The sequence below is a fragment of the Anthonomus grandis genome, chromosome 13 (assembly GCF_022605725.1).
Source record: "Anthonomus grandis grandis chromosome 13, icAntGran1.3, whole genome shotgun sequence".
Taxonomy (NCBI): domain Eukaryota; kingdom Metazoa; phylum Arthropoda; class Insecta; order Coleoptera; family Curculionidae; genus Anthonomus; species Anthonomus grandis.
The window spans coordinates 1,558,395-1,582,250 of NC_065558.1; the positions used below are offsets into that span (position 1 = coordinate 1,558,395).

A 23,856-nucleotide genomic window follows, 5' to 3' on the forward strand; every position below is an offset into this window, starting at 1 on the left:
TTCGCTTAATAACTAATAATTCTTGGGTTTGATGGTGTAAAAAATATAGTTTTTTGGAATATACACATTTTTCAATTACAATAATTTTATATATTTACTAGTCCGACGTCTTTACTAGATTATTAAGAAATATCAAATAACCAACTCTTAGACAAATCGAATAAAAATGAAAATTAGATCATACCATATTAAAAAAAGTAGATATAAATATGACTTTAAACGTTAAACGAAAAAAAGTTGCGTTAACGCCATTTGATTTTTTGTGTTATAAGCGACACGCATTGGAAGCTACTATAGACCACTAATTTAAAAAAGAAATCATCAGGCAAATAGAAAATATATAAATATAAGAAATTTTCCCCATAACCTTAAAAAATCATCTTTGATTTTAAGTAGATATCCTTTTTCCTAACAGCTTTTTATAGTCTCAAAAATCTGTTATAAGCAAAATGCAAAAAATCTTCCTCCTGATCACCTTGGAAGCTACATAATGGTCCGGTAAAGTTAAAGGGGCGTCTAAAAACCGATTTTTTTTGGCAAATTCTTACATAGAATATTAAGTGCGGTCAAAATATTGATAAAAAAGTGAGGATGATTGGAAAAAATACAAAACTTTGGAAATTACGAAGGTTTTTCTACATACGTTAAGTACGTAATTATTGCCGGCTTGCACAATGTTTTTTAGCTTTTGATTTTGCTATAATTAAAAAATATATATATTGGGGCAATTTTGGAACTTTTTGGAGGCTATTATTGTAAATTTTTATCGCTTTATACCCCTTTTAATTACATATTTTGTAATTTACAGACAAGAAAAATAAAACAACAACCTTATTGACACAAATAGCAGTGGCTTCAGAATGTCCCCAGTAGTATTTGTTTGGTTTTGTCTGGAACACTTTTTAGTTAAGTGGGTTGGTTGTGGATTCAATTTTAGATAATAAAGGCATAATATATAGTTAGATCTTACATTACATGAACATGTGTTAAAAAATAGGTATTATTTATTTAAATTATTTGATATTTTATGTAATTTAATATATAATAAGTATAAATTAAAAAAGAACATAATTTAAGATATTTAATTATTATTTGGTAAATAATAACGATGAGGTTTAATGTATATTAACTTATAATCAAAACAGTAAATATCTTTAAATTCATTATAGGGTTTATGAATAGGAATTACGAGTGTCAATAATAATAAGCTATATAAGTGTCAATATTATAGCTTTCTTGCCTTATAGAATCTTGACAAACGTGACATATAAAACAATTTTCTATTTGTCTCTTTTTCTGGCCTTATGAGACCAAGAAGAATGTCGAGTGCCTGGACAAAGATGAAAATACCCATGGAAACCTTAAAAACATTAGTAAATTTTTTAGAAACTCCTAGTTTGTTTCATGATAAACTATTTTCATTTTAACTACGAAGATAACCTACTAGTTTTTTTTCAGAAATCCCTAGTATGTTTATGATAAATTTGATCCTACTTAAATTAATAATTTGTCACTAAATAATTCACCATAATCTCAAGATTATGGCTTTCTTGCCTTATAGAATCTTGACAAAGGTGATATATAAAACCATTTTCTATTCGTCTCTTTTTCTGGCCCCATGAGACCAAGAGGAACGTCGAGTGCCTGGACAAAGATCAAAATAACCATGGAAACCTTAAAAAATCACGTCATTTGCCTTAAAAGTGAAAGTAAAAGTTGAAAGAGAGAAATATTTGGTTACTTCCAGGCATTCCAGGCATCAAATGTTATTTTGGGGTAACTCGGCTGACTGGCAGAGAGCATTTAAGTTGCAAAAATCGGCACTCAGAGTTCTAGAAAACAAAACACCAATAGATAGTTGTAGACCTCTATTCAAAAATTTAAAAATCATGACAATGCCTGGCCTATATATTCACCAATGTCTGATGTTTGCTAGAACACACTCTTTTAGATTTAGCACAGTAAATAGTAGGCACTTATGTGAAACCAGACATGGGGAAAATCTCTTACTTCCACAACACCGGCTTAGTCTGACCCATAAGGGCTGTTATATGACTAATGCTATAAAACTTTTTAATGCAATAGCCGAAACTACAAAACAACTATATTAAAATAGATTTAAGCAATTAACGAAAAACCTAATTTTCGAGATCTGTCCATACTCATTGGACGAATTCGACAATAGTCTTTATAACCTAGTCTATCAAAATTTATCGAATATTATACTTTCATACCTGTATAACAAATGTTTCATACATACTTGTGAGCATTTCTGATGCGAACCAAAATTGTATTTTGTTTTATATTGTGAACAAAATGTAAGTTTTTTTTTTATTTGCCATGTTATGTAGGTAAAACTCTGATAGATTAATGTCTCCCTTTATGCATTATTGGCGTTTGACAGTCTATACTTTTTGACGATGCTAAGCTGTTGGATGTATATGAGCAAATAAAAAAGTATTATTATTATTATTATTATTATTTTTTTTTTCAGGCAACTATTTTATTTATACGTCAACAACTAATTTTGGGTCATTATTTCACAGTTGTCTAGATACTTAAGGTCCTTGCTCATATATTTTTGTATAACCAAGCAACACACCATACATTATTATTGTTGAATATAGGTTTGTTCAACAGTATTTTAGTAACTGTAGAATATACATATGTCATATGCTATTATTTTTGGCATTAATAAAATCGACAAATATCTAGTTTTTAAACTCGATTACTACACCTCAAATATTTGATGAAATGATTCCGATACTTTTCATACATGTTTATAGCTTATAGTGTAATAATGGAATATCATACAAATTGGAAATCTAGAAAAAAGATAGGTAATGCGTGTATGAAACACAATAGTTATACCACGCCGCGTCTTCAAATATGTTTATACGACTTAAATAAATGTTTTACGTTATTTAAATGATTTTTTCAGGCAATTTTTATTTATTTTTTTAAGCACCTCGACTTATCCTTGCTTTAAATAAAATGTCAGTAGTAGCAAAGTTTACTGAATAAGATGTAACTGAATACTTTATTTTATTCAGTAAACTTTGGTAGTAGTACTCAAAAATATGCATTTATTTACATTAGTCTTTAGTAGTTTTACTTAATTCTTTTTTGTGTTATTGGCAGTTCAGTCCTAGATTTTATATCTCCTTTTTAATCCTAATAAGTTAATTTTTTTTTTTTTTTTTTTTTTTTTTTTTTTTTTTTTTTTTTGAAGAGGTTTACCTTATTTAGCAAGGTTTGTACTAGTATCATGAAAACTGAATCTTTTTTGGTAATACTATATTCCTTACCTGTCAATAATATTTTGCAACTGATACAAAGTGTGTGACACATTCTGTACAACAGTGATACCCAATTCCTTACACAGTGCGGTGATGTTGTGATCCCTCACTCTCCCAAAGGGTTCGGGATCTTCTTCGAAAGTTAACGCCGTGGTACCCCACTCCCTAAACAGTTTTGGGAGGGTATCGGCCGGTTGTCCCCTGATGACAAACAGTCTGGAGTTTAGTTTCCTTAGGCTTCTATCCAGATCTTCCAGGCATTGTAGAAGAAACCTTTGGAGGAAAAAGAAGTTTCTCAGAAAATGCGGGAATATTTTTTTTTCAAACTTTATACCTCCATTTGTTAATTCCGACGTTTGAAGATCCGGCGAACCAGGGATCTAAAACGAAAACGCATCTGAATGTGGTGGCGCCCTGGAGTCCCTCTCTTAAAGAAGGGTTGTCATGAAGTCTTAGTCCCTAAAAATTGTGTTTTTTTTTCAATTTTATTAAGTGAAAACGGGTTTTGTCGGTACCTTTCTGAACCAGTGTACCGCGTGCTTCCCTTCCCGTCGGGCAGCGTTATCCAGTTCCGCGCAGCTCATCTATGCGGATAAACTGGTTTCGATCGTGCCATAAGTTCTGGATAAAGTCTTAAAGAATAAAAAAGATATTAGCAAAATGTCATTTAGACATTATTTAATTCTAAGGGGTTTTTAGTTCTCTATAAAAGATGAATATTAATGTAGTTCTTTAAAAAGCTTGATAAAGGTTAGAAGCGCATGCGATGAATTGAAAACTTATAATTGAAACCAAAACGCAGAAATTAAATTTGAACCACGTCTAACACCATGAAGATCCTGATACACTTTTATATACATTAAAAAACTGCTAGTTATTTCTAAAGAAACCTCCATTTACTTTAAGTAGGTATAGCCTTCAAGACTTATGAACCCCTACATATTTTACTATGCACTCCTACTTTTTTCTCCAAAGTGTTTTCCAAGCATTTAAATGCACTTTTTTTTACTTTTTAGGCATTTTAACTAATTGTTATATTTTTACAGGCAGTTGAAATTTATGTCTGGAAATCATAATAAATTTTTTTAAATGTCTGGACAAATTTAAAATTTTGTCTAAATGCCTGAGAAAAATATAAACTATGAAGATAACCCACTAGTATTTTTTTATTTTCTTAATTAAGAGAATATTTCCAGGAACATTGTACTTTTCGTTTCATGAGAATATTTCCGGTAGTTTTTAGGATATTGAACTTTAAAGTGAGTTTTTCCATAAAATATTCAATACAACCAAAACTTTTGCTCAAATTGTTTTAGATCTAAAACAGTATTTATAGAGAATATTCTTTGAAGTAATATTCTTTTTATTTCATTAAAATATTTTCAGTAGTCTTTGAGATTTTGGACTTTGAAGTGAATAAACGCCTTAGATGGACATTTACGCAGCTATTGAATGTTTAATTTTTGTAATAACTAGGGGTTCGTTCACAGATGGATATTCATTCATAAAACATCTAATATCTTTGAAACTTTTGGTCAGATCATTTTGAACCTTAAAGAACACTTGTAAGGAATATTACAAGGAATATTTTGCTTTTTGTTTTATAAGAATATTCTCAGTAGTTATTAGGATATTGGACTTTAAAGTGAGTTGTAATTTTTTTCATAAAATATTCTATACAACCAAAACTTTTGCTCCAATTGTTTCGGACCTAAAACAGTATTTTTAGAGAATAATCTTTGAAATAATATTCTTTTTATTTTAATAAAATATTCTTAGTAGTCTTTGAGATTTTGGACTTTGAAGTGAATAAATGCCTTGGACAATTATGCAGCTAATGTTAAATAATTTCTGTAAGAACTAGGGGTTCGTTCACAGATGGACATTCATTCATAAAACATTTAATATCTCTGAAACTTTTGGTCAGATCATTTTGAACCTTTAGCAACATTTTTTGAGAATATTCTCAGCAATATTTTGCTTTTTGTTTTATGAGAATATTCCCAGTAGTTTTTAGGATATTGAACTTTAAAGTAAGTTGAAATTTTTCCTAAAAAATATTTAATATAGCCAAAACTTTTGCTTAAAATGTTTTAGATCTAAAGCAGTATTTGTAGAGAATATTCTTTGAAATAATATTCTTTTATTTCATTAAAATATTCTTAGTAGTCTTTGAGATTTTGGACTTTGAAGTGAATAAATGCCTTGGACAATTATGCAGCTAATGTTAAATAATTTCTGTAAGAACTAGGGGTTCGTTCACAGATGGACATTCATTCATAAAACATTTAATATCTCTGAAACTTTTGGTCAGATCATTTTGAACCTTTAGCAACATTTTTTGAGAATATTTCCAGGAATATTTTGCTTTTTGTTTTATGAGAATATTCCCAGTAGTTTTTAGGATATTGAACTTTAAAGTAAGTTGAAATTTTTTCTAAAAAATATTTAATATAGCCAAAACTTTTGCTTAAAATGTTTTAGATCTAAAACAGTATTTGTAGAGAATATTCTTTGAAATAATATTCTTTTTATTTTAATAAAATATTCTAAGTAGTCTTTGAGATTTTGGACTTTGAAGTGAATAAATGCCTTGGACAATTATGCAGCTAATGTTAAATAATTTCTGTAAGAACTAGGGGTTCGTTCACAGATGGACATTCATTCATAAAACATTTAATATCTCTGAAACTTTTGGTCAGATCATTTTGAACCTTTAGCAACATTTTTTGAGAATATTCTCAGCAATATTTTGCTTTTTGTTTTATGAGAATATTCCCAGTAGTTTTTAGGATATTGAACTTTAAAGTAAGTTGAAATTTTTCCTAAAAAATATTTAATATAGCCAAAACTTTTGCTTAAAATGTTTTAGATCTAAAACAGTATTTGTAGAGAATATTCTTTGAAATAATATTCTTTTTATTTTAATAAAATATTCTTAGTAGTCTTTGAGATTTTGGACTTTGAAGTGAATAAATGCCTTGGACATTTATGCAGCTAATGTTAAATAATTTCTGTAAGAACTAGGGGTTCGTTCACAGATGGACATTCATTCATAAAACATTTAATATCTCTGAAACTTTTGGTCAGATCATTTTGAACCTTTAGCAACATTTTTTAAGAATATTCCCAGCAATATTTTGCTTTTTGTTTTATGAGAATATTCCCAGTAGTTTTTAGGATATTGAACTTTAAAGTAAGTTGAAATTTTTTCTAAAAAATATTTAATATAGCCAAAACTTTTGCTTAAAATGTTTTAGATCTAAAACAGTATTTGTAGAGAATATTCTTTGAAATAATATTCTTTTTATTTTAATAAAACATTCTTAGTAGTCTTTGAGATTTTGGACTTTGAAGTGAATAAATGCCTTGGACATTTATGCAGCTAATGTTAAATAATTTCTGAAAAAACTAGGGGTTCGTTCACAGATGGACATTCATTCATAAAACATTTAATATCTCTGAAACTTTTGGTCAGATCATTTTGAACCTTTAGCAACATTTTTTGAGAATATTCCCAGGAATATTTTGCTTTTTGCTTTATGAGAATATTCCCAGTAGTTTTTAGGATATTGAACTTTAAAGTAAGTTGAATTTTTTTCTAAAAAATATTTAATATAGCCAAAACTTTTGCTCAAATTGTTTTAGATCTAAAACAGTATTTGTAGAGAATATTCTTTGAAATAATATTCTTTTATTTCATTAAAATATTCTTAGTAGTCTTTGAGATTTTGGACTTTGAAGTCAATAAATGCCTTGGACATTTATGCAGCTAATGTTAAATAATTTCTGTAAGAACTAGGGGTTCGTTCACAGATGAACATTCATTCATAAAACATTTAATATCTCTGAAACTTTTGGTCAGATCATTTTGAACCTTTAGCAACATTTTTTGAGAATATTCTCAGCAATATTTTGCTTTTTGTTTTATGAGAATATTCCCAGTAGTTTTTAGGATATTGAACTTTAAAGTAAGTTGAAATTTTTTCTAAAAAATATTTAATATAGCCAAAACTTTTGCTCAAATTGTTTTAGATCTAAAACAGTATTTGTAGAGAATATTCTTTGAAATAATATTCTTTTTATTTTAATAAAATATTCTTAGTAGTCTTTGAGATTTTGGACTTTGAAGTGAATAAATACCTTGGACAATTATGCAGCTAATGTTAAATAATTTCTGTAAGAACTAGGGGTTCGTTCACAGATGGACATTCATTCATAAAACATTTAATATCTCTGAAACTTTTGGTCAGATCATTTTGAACCTTTAGCAACATTTTTTGAGAATATTCCCAGGAATATTTTGCTTTTTGTTTTATGAGAATATTCGCAGTAGTTTTTAGGATATTGAACTTTAAACTAAGTTGAAGTTTTTTCTAAGAAATATTTAATATAGCCAAAACTTTTGCTTAAAATGTTTTAGATCTAAAACAGTATTTGTAGAGAATATTCTTTGAAATAATATTCTTTTTATTTTAATAAAATATTCTAAGTAGTCTTTGAGATTTTGGACTTTGAAGAGAATAAATGCCTTGGACATTCATGCAGCTAATGTTAAATAATTTCTGTAAGAACTAGGGGTTCGTTCACAGATGGACATTCATTCATAAAACATCTAATATCTCTGAAACTTTTGGTCAGATCATTTTGAACCTTTAGCAACATTTTTTGAGAATATTCCCAGAAATATTTTGCTTTTTGTTTTATGAGAATATTCCCAGTAGTTTTTAGGATATTGAACTTTAAAGTAAGTTGAAGTTTTTTCTAAAAATTATTTAATATAGCCAAAACTTTTGCTTAAAATGTTTTAGATCTAAAACAGTATTTGTAGAGAATATTCTTTGAAATAATATTCTTTTTATTTTAATAAAATATTCTAAGTAGTCTTTGAGATTTTGGACTTTGAAGTGAATAAATGCCTTGGACATTTATGCAGCTATTAAATGATGTTAATTAATTTTTATAAAAACTAAACAAACAAACTTTACAAACCCCTAGTTTGTTTACTCATACACTTTTAGATTTAAAGTCCGAAATTCTCCCAGTTACATATATCTAAGGAAACCTGCAGTTACTCTCTACGTATGTTTATAATCCATTAGTAATTTCTCGACAAACCCTTAGTGTCGTTTTGCATTTATACCTTTTTATATATACAGCATGCAAGACTTATGAACCCCTACATATTTTACTAGACACTCCTACTTTTTTCTCAGGAGCGATTTACTTTTTAAGAAACAATTAAACTATAAATAAATATTTTAATAGGTTTTGGTAAATATAGGAATAGAAAATAAATAAATTGGTCTAAATATTAACGCCAAAATTATAAAATCCTTGATTACCTTTAGGAATCTGAATGCATTTAAAAACTCCAGCGTAACTTCTAACTTAGAAACATTGGAGTAATTTAGGCATCTCCGCACATGGTTATTCGAAGAATGAACACCGGATAACGTAGTAAAATGTACGGAACAAACCCTGCAAGTATTCCTAAAGTTTAGGAAGGTTTACTTTTCTCAGGAAATATAAATGTTGATGAATGTTCATAATTTTGATTAGTCGTTGCTTTTCGTTACTTGGCTATTAAGTAATCATTTGATTATCAAAATCTTAGTAAGCATAGTAATTTTTTTACCGGTTTCTAAGCTACTGAATTCACTACTGTTTACGTTCCAGGCATTTAAACTAATTATTATATTCTTCCAGGCAGATGGAACTCGATGAAATACCTGGAAGAATTTAAAAATGACTATTAACGTGCCTGAAAAAATGTAAATTACCATCAAAATCTCAACTGAGGTCACGAGAAATAATGAAAATTAAAGTAAGATTATTTATTTTTTGCTGCCTCGGAAATAGGTCTAACAAAACAACCAAGCATTAAAGTTTGACTTTTTTTAGACAATCTACCCCTAGTACATTTCCTGATACACTCCTATATATACTGAAAATACGAAAACCTTATAGTAATACCCGTAGAAGACCCTAGTTTGTTCCTTCATACAGTTTGAATTTTGTTCGACGTATGATGACCTACTAGTAACTTTTTTCACAAACCCCTAGTGTGTTTATTTATACAGTTTCACATTTAAAGAAAACCGCCAGTCACCTTCTAAGTACGCTTATAATCCACTAGTAATTTTCCTACAAACCCCTAGTTTCTTTTCGCATTTATACTTTTTTACATTCAAATACAGCATACAATACCTATGAACCCCTATATGTTTTACTAGGCACTCTTACTTTTTTCTTCGGAAAACAGGTAGTGATTGATTTAAGTATACGTATTAGTAAATTTGCATTATACTAATAATAATTAGTGAATACTGAATAACCGAAGTAAACATTTAATTTCCAGATTCGTTACCACGAGAATTGCCGAGTAGCGAGTACTTGATTAACTACTTGTATATACAGGGTGTTCAAAAAATAGACGGAGATATTTCGATGGGCGATTCCTTGCAAAAAAAATATGAGAAAAAGTTTCTATAAACATGGGTCCAGAATTACCCATTGAAATATTTTTCGAATACCCTGTATAGGTGATTATAGTAATTGAATGGTTTATGTAAATAAAAGGAGTAGGAATGCCAGGAATAGAGAAAATAGTATTGAGAATAATCAATAGAGAAGCTTCAATGGCAAGAAATTTTTCTAGGGATAGACAAGATGTGTCAAGAAATAGTATGGCTCTATTAGGGGATAGATATAGAATAGATTTAATAGGGATTAGGAGGAATAGGAATAATTAAAATTATTCTATAGATGTGTCACTAGAGGTTATAGTTAAGGTGCACCTAATTTTTCAAGATCTGAAATAGGAATCAAATTACAATCTGTTGCCAAGGCCTAACGAGGGAAAACTCAAGTTATCACATAATTTCGCGATAAAGCATATATTTTCCGTTTTATATTTTTGGCTGCGATAAAGTATGCACCTAAAATAGGCATTTCTAGACATGGAGATAGCACCAGGTTATAAATAAGATGAATGCACCCAAACAATTTTCGTTCTTAATACATATTAGCAAAAAAATATTTTTTGAGTATTATTGGCTTTATTTTAGATTAGCAAACGCTTTCTTACTACAGTGATCCACCTTCAACTCTAGATTTCTTGTAGTGTTTTAGGGTTCATGTTAAGCCAAGTTTAAGTGTTTTGTTACCAGTACTAACACGCGCATCAATTATTGACTACTTTGCCTACATTGTACACAACAAAATGCTTGAAATTTTTTAGAATTCAGTTTTAGAAAACGATTAATAGAAACATTGCTATATAATACAATATTTCTACCGTAGATGATTATTTGTAACGTAGAACGTAGATTACTTTAAGTTTAGTGGTCATTTGGGACGTATACAAGGTAAAAAGTAAGGGTTTCAAAAAAGAGTTTTGCTCGTTGTATCATTTAAATTATTTGCCGAGTTTTAGGTGCTTTTTTCCCTTTAAAAGATACAGACTTATGACTGTTATTTAAAAAAAAGGGTATTTTTCAAACAGCAAAAATTCAAATTTGAGTCGATTCCTCTAGTTTTTTTTTGCGAGCTATTTTATTAGCACACAATGATTATTATTGATTTGGATTTATCGCATGAATGAACTTACTCACTTATATTGACCGCTGACCAGTAGATATGATTATTGCACTATCCGGACCGCACTTGACCGATAAGCTAGAGTCACTCAGAACGCACTTTGACCACCGTTAAAAATTATTTAATAATTAATCGAATTAATATAATAAAAATATTTATAAAACAGATTGCAGGAGCGGATTCAACCCTCCTACGATCAACTCCTATAAAAGATTCACCTCGATAGCAGCAGCAGCGACACGTGACTTGGAATCTGCCCGATTTGGATTGGTCGAACCGGTCACGTGTTTTAGCGGGTCACGTTGCATTCGACGTGTTTTCCGATTTAAATCCACTTGCGGTGGACTATGGATTTGGTTATTTTATTTATATAATAGAACATCCGGCTGTTATGGGTAAAAAAGGGGTGAGAACACAAGGGTTTATAAGGTCATCATTTGTTTTCATCAAGTTAGTTGTATAAGATTTATTTAAATCAAACTATTTGAATAGAGAACAGGTGCCGAATTCTATTATGGAATGTCTAATCGTGTAAGGAGATTAGGATGGCCTAAATTTCATTAGAATTGGGACGTAATGAGTCAAGGTTTTGATTTAAGAAGGCTCAGAGTTTGGCTATTTATTTACATAGTAAAGAATATATATTTGGCGGTTATGAGGAAAAAAGGGGTGAGAAGAGAAGGGCTTATAAGGTTAATAAACAAATCATTTGTTTTAATTAAGTCAGTTGCATAAAATGTATTCAAATCAAACAATTAAAATAAAGACAGGTGCTGAATCCTGCAATCGTGCAACGAGATTAGGATGGACCGAAGAAACGTTCGAGAAGTTGATAGATATCAAGATTTCGACTGAAATTTCATTATCTGAAAATTGGAAGAAAATTCCTTAGTTTCGATCACATTAAATGCTTCAGTCTGATTTTTCTCAATACTCTCCTGAATAAAACCTTCACTCTTACTTTTACCAGTTACAGTAATTATTATCCCATTGCTTTTACAAACGAAAGTCAATCAATCAACTTTATTATTGTTATTATTGTTTATTTCCTAAATAAAAGACTACAACGGGAATTTCGCCAAACGCCATCTGTTAACCTGCAGTAATTTGCATCGAGAACGACAGTATGTTATTTTGTTTTGTTATTTTTCTTTAAAGTATAGAAAGTATTTTAATGTGTATAGCAATTACGCTTTTTACAACACACCATTATGTTAGAAGAACATTCTGATATAGGACATTTTTAGGATATACCACAAGGACATTCTTCCCAATAATAATGTCCCAATGCTCCTATTTTATGGAGTTCACATAACTTAAAAGCAACACCTACATCTCAAAAAGAATATTTCAAACAAGTTCCTTGAATAATTAACTACCCTAGTGTTCAATTTGCGATTTTGATTGGACAAGAATGTAAACGTAACTTCGTGTCTGCATAGAAAAGCATCGCTCTAAAGGGTTCATTAAACGACAAGGGAGCGAACGTTCGAAAAAGTTCCTTTCTTTGCCCTTATTGTGTGTACTTTCAACGGAGTTACGGTGGGTGACTAACCGACCCAATGCACTTCCGGTGTATCTGTGTTTAAAAGAATTTTTTTATTCCGTTGTGTGAGACAAGTGCTTGTATGTTAATTTAAGGTAAGTGCAACAAATATTCGGGAGGTTAATTTAAGATTTTCTCTTATTATTAAAAATTGTATAATCAAAGAAATAACACTTTGTTAAGGGCACTTTTTTCTTCTACAAGATGACGTTTTCACATTTAAGTGATACAAGGTATATAAACTGCAAGCAATTATAATGATATTTTAACAGTATTTCCGTTGTAAAGATTGGTAAAAATATATTTTTAACTATTCACTATAATATTATTTCAAAATTCTTTTTTATACTTGTCTCAACTTAATTTTGAATCTAATTTATGTGGTTTATTTAGCAGAAGTTGTTTACATCAAACGCTGCAGTCATATTATGTATTTTAGCATACTACTTAGATTAAAATACGACGTTTCGTTTTTTGAAATACCATCATCAACTTTTTTTTTAATTATGGCCCTGGATTTCTATTACCTTATTTTGTTGAACTATATTTTTATCAAACCTGTGACTGAGAATTTCCATATTTAAAAAAAAAAAGTATATAGAGGGAGCTTTATAGTCGGTTAGTGGATTTGGGATATGTGATTCTTATAGGTCAATACTGCATACAGGATCTACTAGGATTAACCAGTTAAGAAAATTAAAATTTCAAGATGACTCAAGGCGTGCCTAGACCATGAAATGCGGTAGAAACCGAGAAAATGCACTTTTTACCCACTTTTTGACATTTAAACACATCTGAGACCCATGAATCTTGGACGATCGCTATAAAGTAATGCTTTACGTCTCTAGTGGGCTTAACTAGTTAAGAAAAGTTAAATTTCAAGATGACTCAAGGCGTGCCTAGACCATGAAATGCGGTAGAAACCGAGAAAATACACTTTTTATTCACTTTTTGAGATTTAAACACATCTGAGACCCATGAATCCTTGACGATCGCTATGAAATGATGCTTTACGTCTCTAGTGGGTTTAACTAGTTAAGAAATGAGAAATTTCAAGATGATTCAAGGCGTGCCTAGACCATGAAATGCGGTAGAAACTGATAAAATGCACTTTTTACCCACTTTTTGACATTTCTGATCTTTTCACATTTGAGACCCATGAATCTTGGACGATCGCTATGAAATAATGCTTTACGTCTCTAGTGGGTTTAACTAGTTAAGAAAAATTAAATTTCAAGATGATTCAAGGAGTGCCTAGACCATGAAATACGGTAGAAACTGACAAAATGCACTTTTTACCCACTTTTTGACATTTAAACACATCTGAGACCCATGAATCTTGGACGATCGCTATGAAATAATGCTTTACATCTCTTGTGGGCTTAACTAGTTAAGAAAAGTTAAATTTTAAGATGACTCAAGGCGTGCCTAGACCATGAAATGCGGTAGAAACCGATAAAATGCACTTTTTACCCACTTTTTGAATTTAAACACATCTGAGACCCATGAATCTTGGACGATCGCTATAAAGTAATGCTTTACGTCTCTAGTGGGTTTAACTAGTTAAGAAAAGAGAAATTTCAAGATGATTCAAGGCGTGCCTAGACCATGAAATGCGGTAGAAACCGATAAAATGCACTTTTTACCCACTTTTTGACATTTAAACACATCTGAGACCCATGAATCTTGGCCGATCGCTATGAAATAATGCTTTGCGTCTTTATTGGGCTTAACTAGTTAAGAAAAGTTAAATTTCAAGATAATTCAAGGCGTGCCTAGACCATGAAATGCGGTAGAAACCGAGAAAATGCACTTTTTACCCACTTTTTGACATTTAAACACATCTGAGACCCATGAATTTTGGACGATCGCTATGAAATAATGCCTTACGTCTCTAGTAGGCTTAACTAAATAAGAAAAGTTAAATTTTAAGATGATTCAAGGCGTGGCTAGACCATGAAATGCGGTAGAAACCGAGAAAATGCACTTTTTACCCACTTTTTGACATTTAAACACATCTGAGACCCATGAATCTTGGACGATCGCTATGAAGTAATGCTTTGCGTCTCTAGTGGGCTTAACTAGTTAAGAAAAGTTAAATTTTAAGATGATTCAAGGCGTGCCTAGACCATGAAATGCGGTAGAAACCGAGAAAATACACTTTTTATTCACTTTTTGAGATTTAAACACATCTGAGACCCATGAATCTTAGACGATCGCTATGAAATAATGCATTACGTCTCTAGTGGGTTTAACTAGTTAAGAAAAGTTAAATTTCAAGATGATTCAAGGCGTGCCTAGACCATGAAATGCGGTAGAAACCGAGAAAATACACTTTTTATTCACTTTTTGAGATTTAAACACATCTGAGACCCATGAATCTTGGACGATCGCTATGAAATAATGCTTGACGTCTCTAGTGGGTTTAACTAGTTAAGAAAAGTTAAATTTCAAGATGATTCAAGGAGTGCCTAGACCATGAAATGCGGTAGAAACTGATAAAATGCACTTTTTACCCACTTTTTGATATTTTAACACATCTGAGACCCATGAATCTTAGACGATTGCTATGAAATAATGCTTGACGTCTCTAGTGGGTTTAACTAGTTAAGAAAAGAAAAATTTCAAAATGATTCAAGGAGTGCCTAGACCATGAAATGCGGTAGAAACCAATAAAATGCACTTTTTAATAATAAAAAGATTAAATTAAAAAAATAATCATTGGTGCATCGTACCCATTTAACTTATGCATTGATTATTATAATAAGTATTTGGATATTTCTGATCGATATTCCAATTTGCCATATATCTATTGCCTTAATAAAAGCTTATAGTAAACTCAGTAATCTCTATCATAGCTATATTTACTATATAACTATATTATAGTTAAGGTATGCAATAATTATTATATCAAAAATTCGATAAAATTAATACTTTACGACAACATATATAATTTTTTATCAATAGTTTACTAAAATAAAGATGTAACCATTGACTGGTCATATACCTTTAAATTATGCATCATAATAAGTGTTTATAATAGAAATGTGTGAGGGATAGTGTAGTTTATATTATTTAGTCTTGGCTTGTATCCTAGTTAGTATTTAATACTTTCCTTCAGTATCAGGACGCTCCTATGATTCGTACCGCTTTCTCTATCACACTTTTCCAAAAAAAAAAAAGAAAAACATAATTTTCCAGCTCAGTACAAGTTTTACCACTCGGTTACGACATTAAAACACCATCACATCTTCTCTCTTTCCTTAGCTCGTGCCCGTACGAACGACAGAGAACTCATTAGTTCCGCCCCGTAAAACCCACCTAACAGATACAGAAGAAAAAGACAAAAAACGTTTTTTTTTCCGTTCGTAAAGACCCACGGTGAGGGAAAGAAGAAACTTTTCAACTTTTCGGTGAGTGAGCACACACCACAGTAGAAGTAACGCAATAGTCGCAGCAGGTGGAATCGTTAAGCCGTAAAAAAAAATCGCGGTCTCGTTAGTTATTGTTGGTTTAACGCTAGTACTAGTTTATAGTGTTTTGATTTTATTTTTACAATAGTTTAGAAATAGTGTCAAAAAAAGCTTGAGGCATATGGTTTTTTGGTAAGTCTCTAACTCAACTGCACAAAAAGTGAAAATATCTTCAACTTTATGCAAGAAAACACAAGTTGTTTTATTAATTAGGTATCCCTCTACAATTTTTGCGTTATTGTTCTCATTTTATGCAGAGGGTTTCAAGTGGTCCAGATTTTTGTTGCATGATGCCTGATTGAAACAAGTTTAACCTTAAAAGTGAAGGTTTTGCTACACAGTTGGTCCCAGAAGCTTCTCACTTATCCAGACTATTTTCCCCATAATGACCAACTGGAACCAACTTAACCTTAAAAAATTAAATAACTCCATTTTATTCATTCAAATTCGGATTCGCCCTTTACACTTTAAATAAATCCTTGGCATTTTGTTTTGCCAGGAAAACTCGTCATTGCCTCCTACGCCTATCGAAATAAATATATACCTGACGAAATATCCTCTTTAAAACGGAAACCATCACCATAGAAAAATATAGGTACGCCAATTATACCCCGTAAATTGATTTGCATGAATTTTTCGAGCAAGTAGAGCGTATTTGTTTTGCGAAATCACGTTACGTGAACGTATAGGAATCTCTACGATCAACGATATTCGATGCGCGTTACTGGTTTATCTGTTTCTTGGATCGTTGGTTTATTTCCTTGTTTCTGTAATTTACGGTTATGATCAATTAAAAATTAAAAAAACTCCTTCCAGGGAACAATCTTTAGTTTAAATTTTTGAAGTGAGTTGGCACTTTAAAGGTCATAAAGATTTCCTGGACTCCCCTTAAAAAAAGTAAAATATTTCCAGATTTATTACTGCAACAAATTCGAACTTTATTAATATCTGTGTAGTGAGCCTTTGTTAGTATTGTAATTTTTGTTTCCTAAGGAAAATCGTACTAGTTCTTTAGTTTTTAGGCTTTGAAGTGAATGGTCACCTTTAAGATCAAATAGGCTAATAGGCATCACTCCGAAAAAACCTACTATATCTCAGAAATTATTACTCACACTAGTTTGAATCATGAAATTATTTGTACCGCTGGCTTTTCTTATTATTACACTTTTTATTTCATAAAGATAGTCTTATTAGTTTTTTAGATTTTGGAGTTTAAAGAGAATGGTCACTTTAATCAAATATATTTCTAAATTATCACTACTAAAAAAGGACCCTATCCCCGAATTAATTATTTAAACTTGTTTAGACCTTAAGAAATATTTGTACAATGGGCCTTTCTTAGTACAACAGTTTTTAATTCATAAGGACAGTCCTTTTAGTTCTTTAGATTTCGGACTTTAAAGTGAGTGGTCAGGAAAAATTTTTAAATTTGCCTATTTCGGTTGATTAAAGTCTGAGAGATCGGAACTTTAAAGGGTCATAGCTCAGAACCTATAAGAGATACGACTTTTTTAATAATACCAAACGATTCAGAAGATTCTATTTAATCTAAAAACGTTAAAGAAAACGTTTGAAAATTATTATTTTTTGCAGGAAAAAATTTCAAAGTTGACTATTTTTGGCCAAACTAAGGATAAAAGATCTGAATTTTAAAGGACGATAGCTCGAAACCTATAAAACCTACAATTTTTATAATGGTATCAAATGATTCATAAGGTTTCATATATTAGAAAAGCGTTAAGAAAAACGTTGCAAATTCTTTAGTTTTTCCAGGAAAAAATTTCAAAGTTGACTATTTTTGGCCAAACTAAGGTTAAAAGACCTGAACTTTAAAGGACAATAGCTCGAAACCTATAAAACCTATAATTTTTCCAGTGGTATCAAACAATTAAAAAGGTTTCAAATAATAGAAAAACGTTAAGAAAAACGTTTAAAATCCTCTAGTTTTTCCAGGAAAAAATTACAAAGTTGACTATTTTCGGCCTGTAAAAGTCTAAAAGATCGCAACTTTAAAGGGTTATAGCTCAAAACCTGTAAGAGGTACGACTTTTTTAATAATACCAAACGATTCAGAAGATTTCATTTAATGTAAAAACGTTAAGGAAAACGTTTGAAAATTATTAGTTTTTTCAGGAAAAAATTTCAAAATTGACTATTTTTGGCCAAACTAAGGTTAAAAGACCTGAACTTTAAAGGGCGATAGCTTGAAACCTATAAAACCTACAATTTTTCTAATGGTATCAAATGATTCATAAGGTTTCATATATTAGAAAAGCGTTAAGAAAAACGTTGAAAATTCTTTAGCTTTTCCAGGAAAAAATTTCAAAGTTGACTATTTTTGGCCAAACTAAGGTTAAAACACCTGAAATTTAAAGGACTATAGCTCGAAACCTATAAAACCTATAATTTTTCCAGTGGTATCAAACAATTAAGAAGGTTTCAAATAATAGAAAAACGTTAAGAAAAACGTTTAAAATTCTTTAGTTTTTTCAGGAAAAAATTTCAAATTTGACCATTTTCGGCCTGTAAAAGTCTAAAAGAGCGCAATTTTAAAGGGTTATAGCTCAAAACCTATAAGAGATACGACTTTTTTAATAACACCAAACGATTCAGAAGATTCCATTTAATCTAAAAACGTTAAGGAAAACGTTTGAAAATTATTAGTTTTCCAGGAAAAAATTTCAAAATTGACTATTTTTGGCCAAACTAAGGTTAAAAGACCTGAACTTTAAAAGGCGATAGCTCGAAACCTATAAAACCTAAAATTTTTCCAATGGTATCAAGTGATTCATAAGGTTTCAGATAATAGAAAAACGTTAAAAAAAAACGTTTAAAATCCTTTAGTTTTTCTAGGAAAAAATTTCAAAGTTGACCATTTTCGGCCTGTAAAAGTCTAAAAGATCACAACTTTAAAGGGTTATAGCTCAAAACCTATAAGAGGTACGACTTTCTTAATAATACCAAATGATTCAGAAAATTCCATTTAATCTAAAAACTTTAAAGAAAACGTTTGAAAATTATTAGTTTTTTCAGGAAAAAATTTCAAAGTCGACCATTTTCGACCTGTAAAAGTCTAAAAGATCGCAAATTTAAAGGGTTATAGCTCAAAACCTAAAAGAGGTACGACTTTCTCAATAATACCAAACGATTTAGAAGATTCCATTTAATCCAAAAACGTTAAGGAAAACGTTTGAAAATTATTAGTTTTTGCAGGAAAAAATTTCAAAGTTGACTATTTTTGGCCAAACTAAGGATAAAAGATCTGAAATTTAAAGGGCGATAGCTCGAAACCTATAAGACCTACAATTTTTCCAGTGGCATCAAACGATTAAGAAGGTTTCAAGTAATAGAAAAACGTTAAGAAAAATGTTTAAAATCCTTTAGTTTTTCCAGGAAAAAATTACAAAGTTGACTATTTTCGGCCTGTAAAAGTCTAAAAGATCGCAACTTTAAAGGGTTATAGCTCAAAACCTGTAAGAGGTACGACTTTTTTAATAATACCAAACGATTCAGAAGATTCCATTTAATCTTAAAACGTTAAGGAAAACGTTTGAAAATTATTAGTTTTTTCAGGAAAAAATTTCAAAATTGACTATTTTTGGCCAAACTAAGGTTAAAAGACCTGAACTTTAAAGGGCGATAGCTTGAAACCTATAAAACCTACAATTTTTCCAGTGGTATCAAACGATTAAGAAGGTTTCAAATAATAGAAAAACGTATAAAATTCTTTAATTTTTTCAGGAAAAATTGTCAAAGTTTACCATTTTCAGCCTATAAAATTCTAAAAGATCTAATATATATATTATTAGATTAGTAGTAGGGATTGCTCTACTAGTTTCCTAAATTTTAAACTTTAAAGTGGGTATTCACCTTGACAATTAAATATGTTTTTTAGACAGAAAAAAGTACTATATCTTTGAAATTATTACTTGAACTAGTTTGGACCTTAAACAATATTTGTACAATAGGTCTTTCTTAGTATAATAGTTTTTAATTCATGAGGATAGTCCTACTAGTTCTTTAGATTTTGGGCTTTAAAGACAAGTAGTCACATTGATGATTAAATATTTAATTTAATTTAATTTAAACCTTAGACATCATTTCAAAAAATATGTTTTCAAAATTATTACTTGAACTTGTTACTTAAATAATTTCAATTTATTCATTTTTTAATAAATATTTAATTTTTTTATGTGTAGGGCCTAATCCTACCGACTGCACCAGTTAATTATTACTTGAACTAGCTTGGACTATAATTAAAAAAATGAACATTTCATTGATCTGTGATTTATGTCTTTTAAAAAAATGGATATTTCTTAGTACTATTAGATTCGTTAGGGATTGCTCTACTAGTTTCCTAAATTTTGGACTTTAAAGTGGGTGTTCATCTTAAAATATAAATGTCTTTACTAGGCATCACTTCAAAAAAATTACTCTGTCTTTGAAATTATCATTTTAACTAGTTTGGACCTTAAACACTACCTGTACAATGGATATTTCTTAGTATCTTACTCTTGATTCATAGAGATAGTTCTACTGGTTCTTTAGATTTCGAACTTTTAAATGGATCTTCACTAATTTTATTAATTCTATTTTATTAAGTTTCTTGTGTGTGTGCGCCAATTTATTATTACTAGAACTTGTTGGTACTCTAAATAATAAATGTACAGAGGTTTGCTCTTATTAAAAAAATTAGTTTCTTATCCAACGAACCCATAAATGAACTCATCTTATTTCCATGGTTCATTGACTTGAGCAAGATATACTTAGGTAGTTAAAGGTTCTAGAAATTAGCATGTTTTCTCTACTTGAATCATATGTTTTATGTGTATTAGGTGTGATCCTACTGACTGCACCAGTTAATTATTACTTCCTCACTTTCCACTAAAATTTTTAATTTCATTAGCTAGTAAATGTGTTTAAGATTATCACGTTATTTAGCAGCGTAACCTTGTCTATTAACAAACACTCTTTATTTTATTCCAGATGCAATGTAGGCGATGGCAAATTGGCAAAACCGCCTAAAAAAACACCGATGGCTTTTCCTTCTATTATTAAAATGCTCATTTTCTAAAATTCACGGTAAGTACATATAGTTTAAAATTAATTGAAACAAAGTAGGTATCTTCGAGACCTAAAAAACCACGGTACCGTTCAAACGATCCACTACTAAATTATTATAATTATAATTAAACATTTAAGCGATACTTGCACGCATTCGGCAATTTTCTCTTGACAATTATGCTCTTAAGGAACATTTACAAAACCCGATTTATTGCATATATAATTGATTGGTCCGGTTTAAAATAGTGTTCCCATAAGATATTTTTTAAAAGCTCTCGGTTGTGGATTTTAAGTGAAATTAGTATGATGGTATGCTTTTCTTTAATTATTAATGGTACAACTTGTTTAAGCTGTGACATTAATTTGTTTGGTACAACAACCATTAAAAAACTACTTTTATGTGGTCAACAACTTTTTTGGTCGTAATTAAATTTGGTTAATTATTAGAAGAAAAACATGGTTTTATATGAGGCTTAAGAGAGAGGTATTGGAGTTTTTTGAAGCTATTTAAAATCACTTTAGCAGAGAAAAAATGAGAATTGAAAATGTTTTTTATTTAGGGGCATTTAGAGGTTATTTGGAGCATATTAGAGTAATAGAGACTGAAGAAATAGGTTTTATATTAATTTTACTACTTAGAGGCATTTGAGGATATTTTGGGGTATTTTGACGTAGATCATGTTTCTGCAAATATATCTGCAGTACAACTTAAATGTACTTCTTTAGAATCTTGGTAAGAAAAAAATTAAATTATCTAATTTGAAAAGTCAGTGACCTTAGAAGTAAACTAGTCAAAAATTTTATATTTTCTCTATAATGAACTCAAGATTTTGACGCACAAATGTGCAGATTTTGACATTTTATATGTTTTTTAAAAATATTTAAAATAATATAATAATTTTTTTAATATTAAAAAACTGATTTTTTTTTAAACTTTGTAACGTGTCTTAATAAAAAATTGAATTTTCACGTATTTGCGATAAAAAATGAGAAAAATTAAATAGGGTTTTTTTTTACGTTTTACTCGAAAACCTAAGTATAGATACAAAATCTATAGATTTTTTATCTCTTATAATTTTGTTAAAAATCATTTTTTTGTCAGGCAATTGACAATTATTATTTGCAAAAAAAAGGTTTTTATTAACCCTACCCCTCCCTACACTTTTTTTTTTCAATAATTATTGTTTTCCAAAATAATACGCATAAATAGCAGCTGGTTTCATTGTTAAAATCTATTCTTATAAGACAGTTTATTTATTTAAATTTTTAATATATATATTAATAAATATTTAAAACAAAAACAGTGCTATATATATAAAGGAAGAAAAACGGTGATTTTTCAAAAGAATTTCTTACTGGCCAAATGTGTGGGGTGGGTGGGGGGGTTAAGGGTTGTTTTGATGAAAAACAATGTTTTTGCAGAAAATATATATTCAATATTTAATACTGTTTATTTAAATTTTATTTTTTAATTTTACACGCCTCTGTATTATTTAGAAATATACCGAGATATCATAAGAATGCCAATGCAGAGTAAGGAACTCCATGTTTGTTTATTTAGACAATGTGCATAAATATAGCAAAATTCTTGTTTCGCATTTATTTTATCACTTAAATATCGATTTACCTGCTGTAAAGTTCTTATTTTTGAATCTCAGAATTAACTTAAAATGGGTCGCTCAAAAACCGTCTGGTGAAAAATTATTGTGGAGCATTACGAAAATGGTGTTAGGCAGAGTGACATTGCAAGAAGCTTACGGCTTCACAGGTCAATCGTATCCAGAGTTTGCAAAAAATTTCGCCTTACTGGAACAGCTGCAACGGCGCCCATTCCTGGTAGACCCAGAAAAACAAATTTGAGGATGGATAGGCAGCTGCTACGAATTTCCAAAGAAAATCCTTTTTTGTCTTTTTCCCAAATTTTAGCAAAATTAAAAGAGGGTGTCAAGGCTCGTTTTCTCTTTGCCCAATCTCATGTCCACTGGTCTGTAGCTGATTGGAAGAAAGTCGTATTTAGTGATGAATCTAAATATAATTTATTCAGGCCTGATGGAGTGGTGTACGTCAGACGCCCCAGTGAACAAGTAAGCTCGTGGCATATGCTTTTCAAGCAAGAATGCTTTTTCAAAATGTCCAGTCCAGGAAAAAATTGAAAATCAAAATTTTGTGCCTGGAAAAATACGAAATTAATTAATTAAAAAAAAAAATGCTGAAAATAAATAAAAAAAAAATCTGGAGAAATCAAAAAAAATCATTAAAATTTTGGTGCTTGGAAAAACGAAGAAAAACTTGAAAATTTGGAAAAAAATTTTGTGTATGAAAAAAGAAATATGAAAATCTGAAAAATCAAAATTTTAAAAAATTCTCGAGAGTTACAATATAAAGTGAAACTCGAAATTTTGTTAATTATTTTTATATTTTGTAAAAAGAAATTCGTGCTTGGAAAAGCAAGAACTTCATTCATATTTTGGGATATTTTTCGTGCATGGAAAAAATATGAAATTTGTGAAAATTTCCATTCTACACCTATATAAGCAGAAATCAATATCATATTTATCGACAAACGAGACGAGATTATTGAACTATAACGACCCCATGCTTCCCACTAGAAAGGCAAATTTATTTGCTATAGTTAGCCTAAAGGACTGAGGATGCCTTTGTAAAACGAAAAATGTGTCACAATAATTAATAAACATCAAGACATATACAGGGTGTCCCAAAAGTCAACGATAAGCCGAAAAAGACCAATAGACCAGGTGCTTAGGGATTCAAAAAAAAAATTATCTTAAGTAGGCATTCATAGAAAAACCGAAAAAAATTGACACCCCCTGTTGACCTTTTTAGTTGGACCCATAGTAAGAATAGTGGGCAA

General features: G+C 30.0%; 2 protein-coding genes across 6 annotated transcripts in view; one reads left to right on the forward strand and one right to left on the reverse strand.

The window, feature by feature from the left end:
- LOC126743772 (cryptochrome-1-like) overlaps positions 1-11,121 on the reverse strand; it is a 28,699-nt gene extending 17,578 nt beyond the window's left edge. Inside the window, exons 1-4 of one of the 2 annotated variants that reach the window (XM_050450992.1) lie at positions 10,916-11,119; positions 3,815-3,931; positions 3,634-3,758; positions 3,309-3,572 (exon numbers count right to left, since the gene is read on the reverse strand). In XM_050450992.1, coding sequence (XP_050306949.1) covers positions 3,309-3,572; positions 3,634-3,758; positions 3,815-3,883 — 458 coding nt within the window. In that variant the 5' untranslated portion in view covers positions 3,884-3,931; positions 10,916-11,119. Of the gene's footprint in view, positions 1-3,308; positions 3,573-3,633; positions 3,759-3,814; positions 3,932-10,915 lie in introns of both variants that reach the window. The other variant, XM_050450993.1, reaches the window with a different exon arrangement.
- LOC126743771 (cadherin-89D) overlaps positions 1-23,856 on the forward strand; it is a 43,769-nt gene that overhangs the window by 139 nt on the left and 19,774 nt on the right. For 2 of the 4 annotated variants that reach the window (XM_050450989.1, XM_050450991.1), the window contains exon 2: positions 20,907-21,002. In XM_050450989.1, the coding sequence (XP_050306946.1) occupies positions 20,921-21,002 (82 nt within the window). In that variant the 5' untranslated portion in view covers positions 20,907-20,920. Of the gene's footprint in view, positions 1-15,739; positions 15,861-15,895; positions 16,053-20,906; positions 21,003-23,856 lie in introns of those variants that run through there. The other 2 variants (XM_050450990.1, XM_050450988.1) reach the window with 2 other exon arrangements.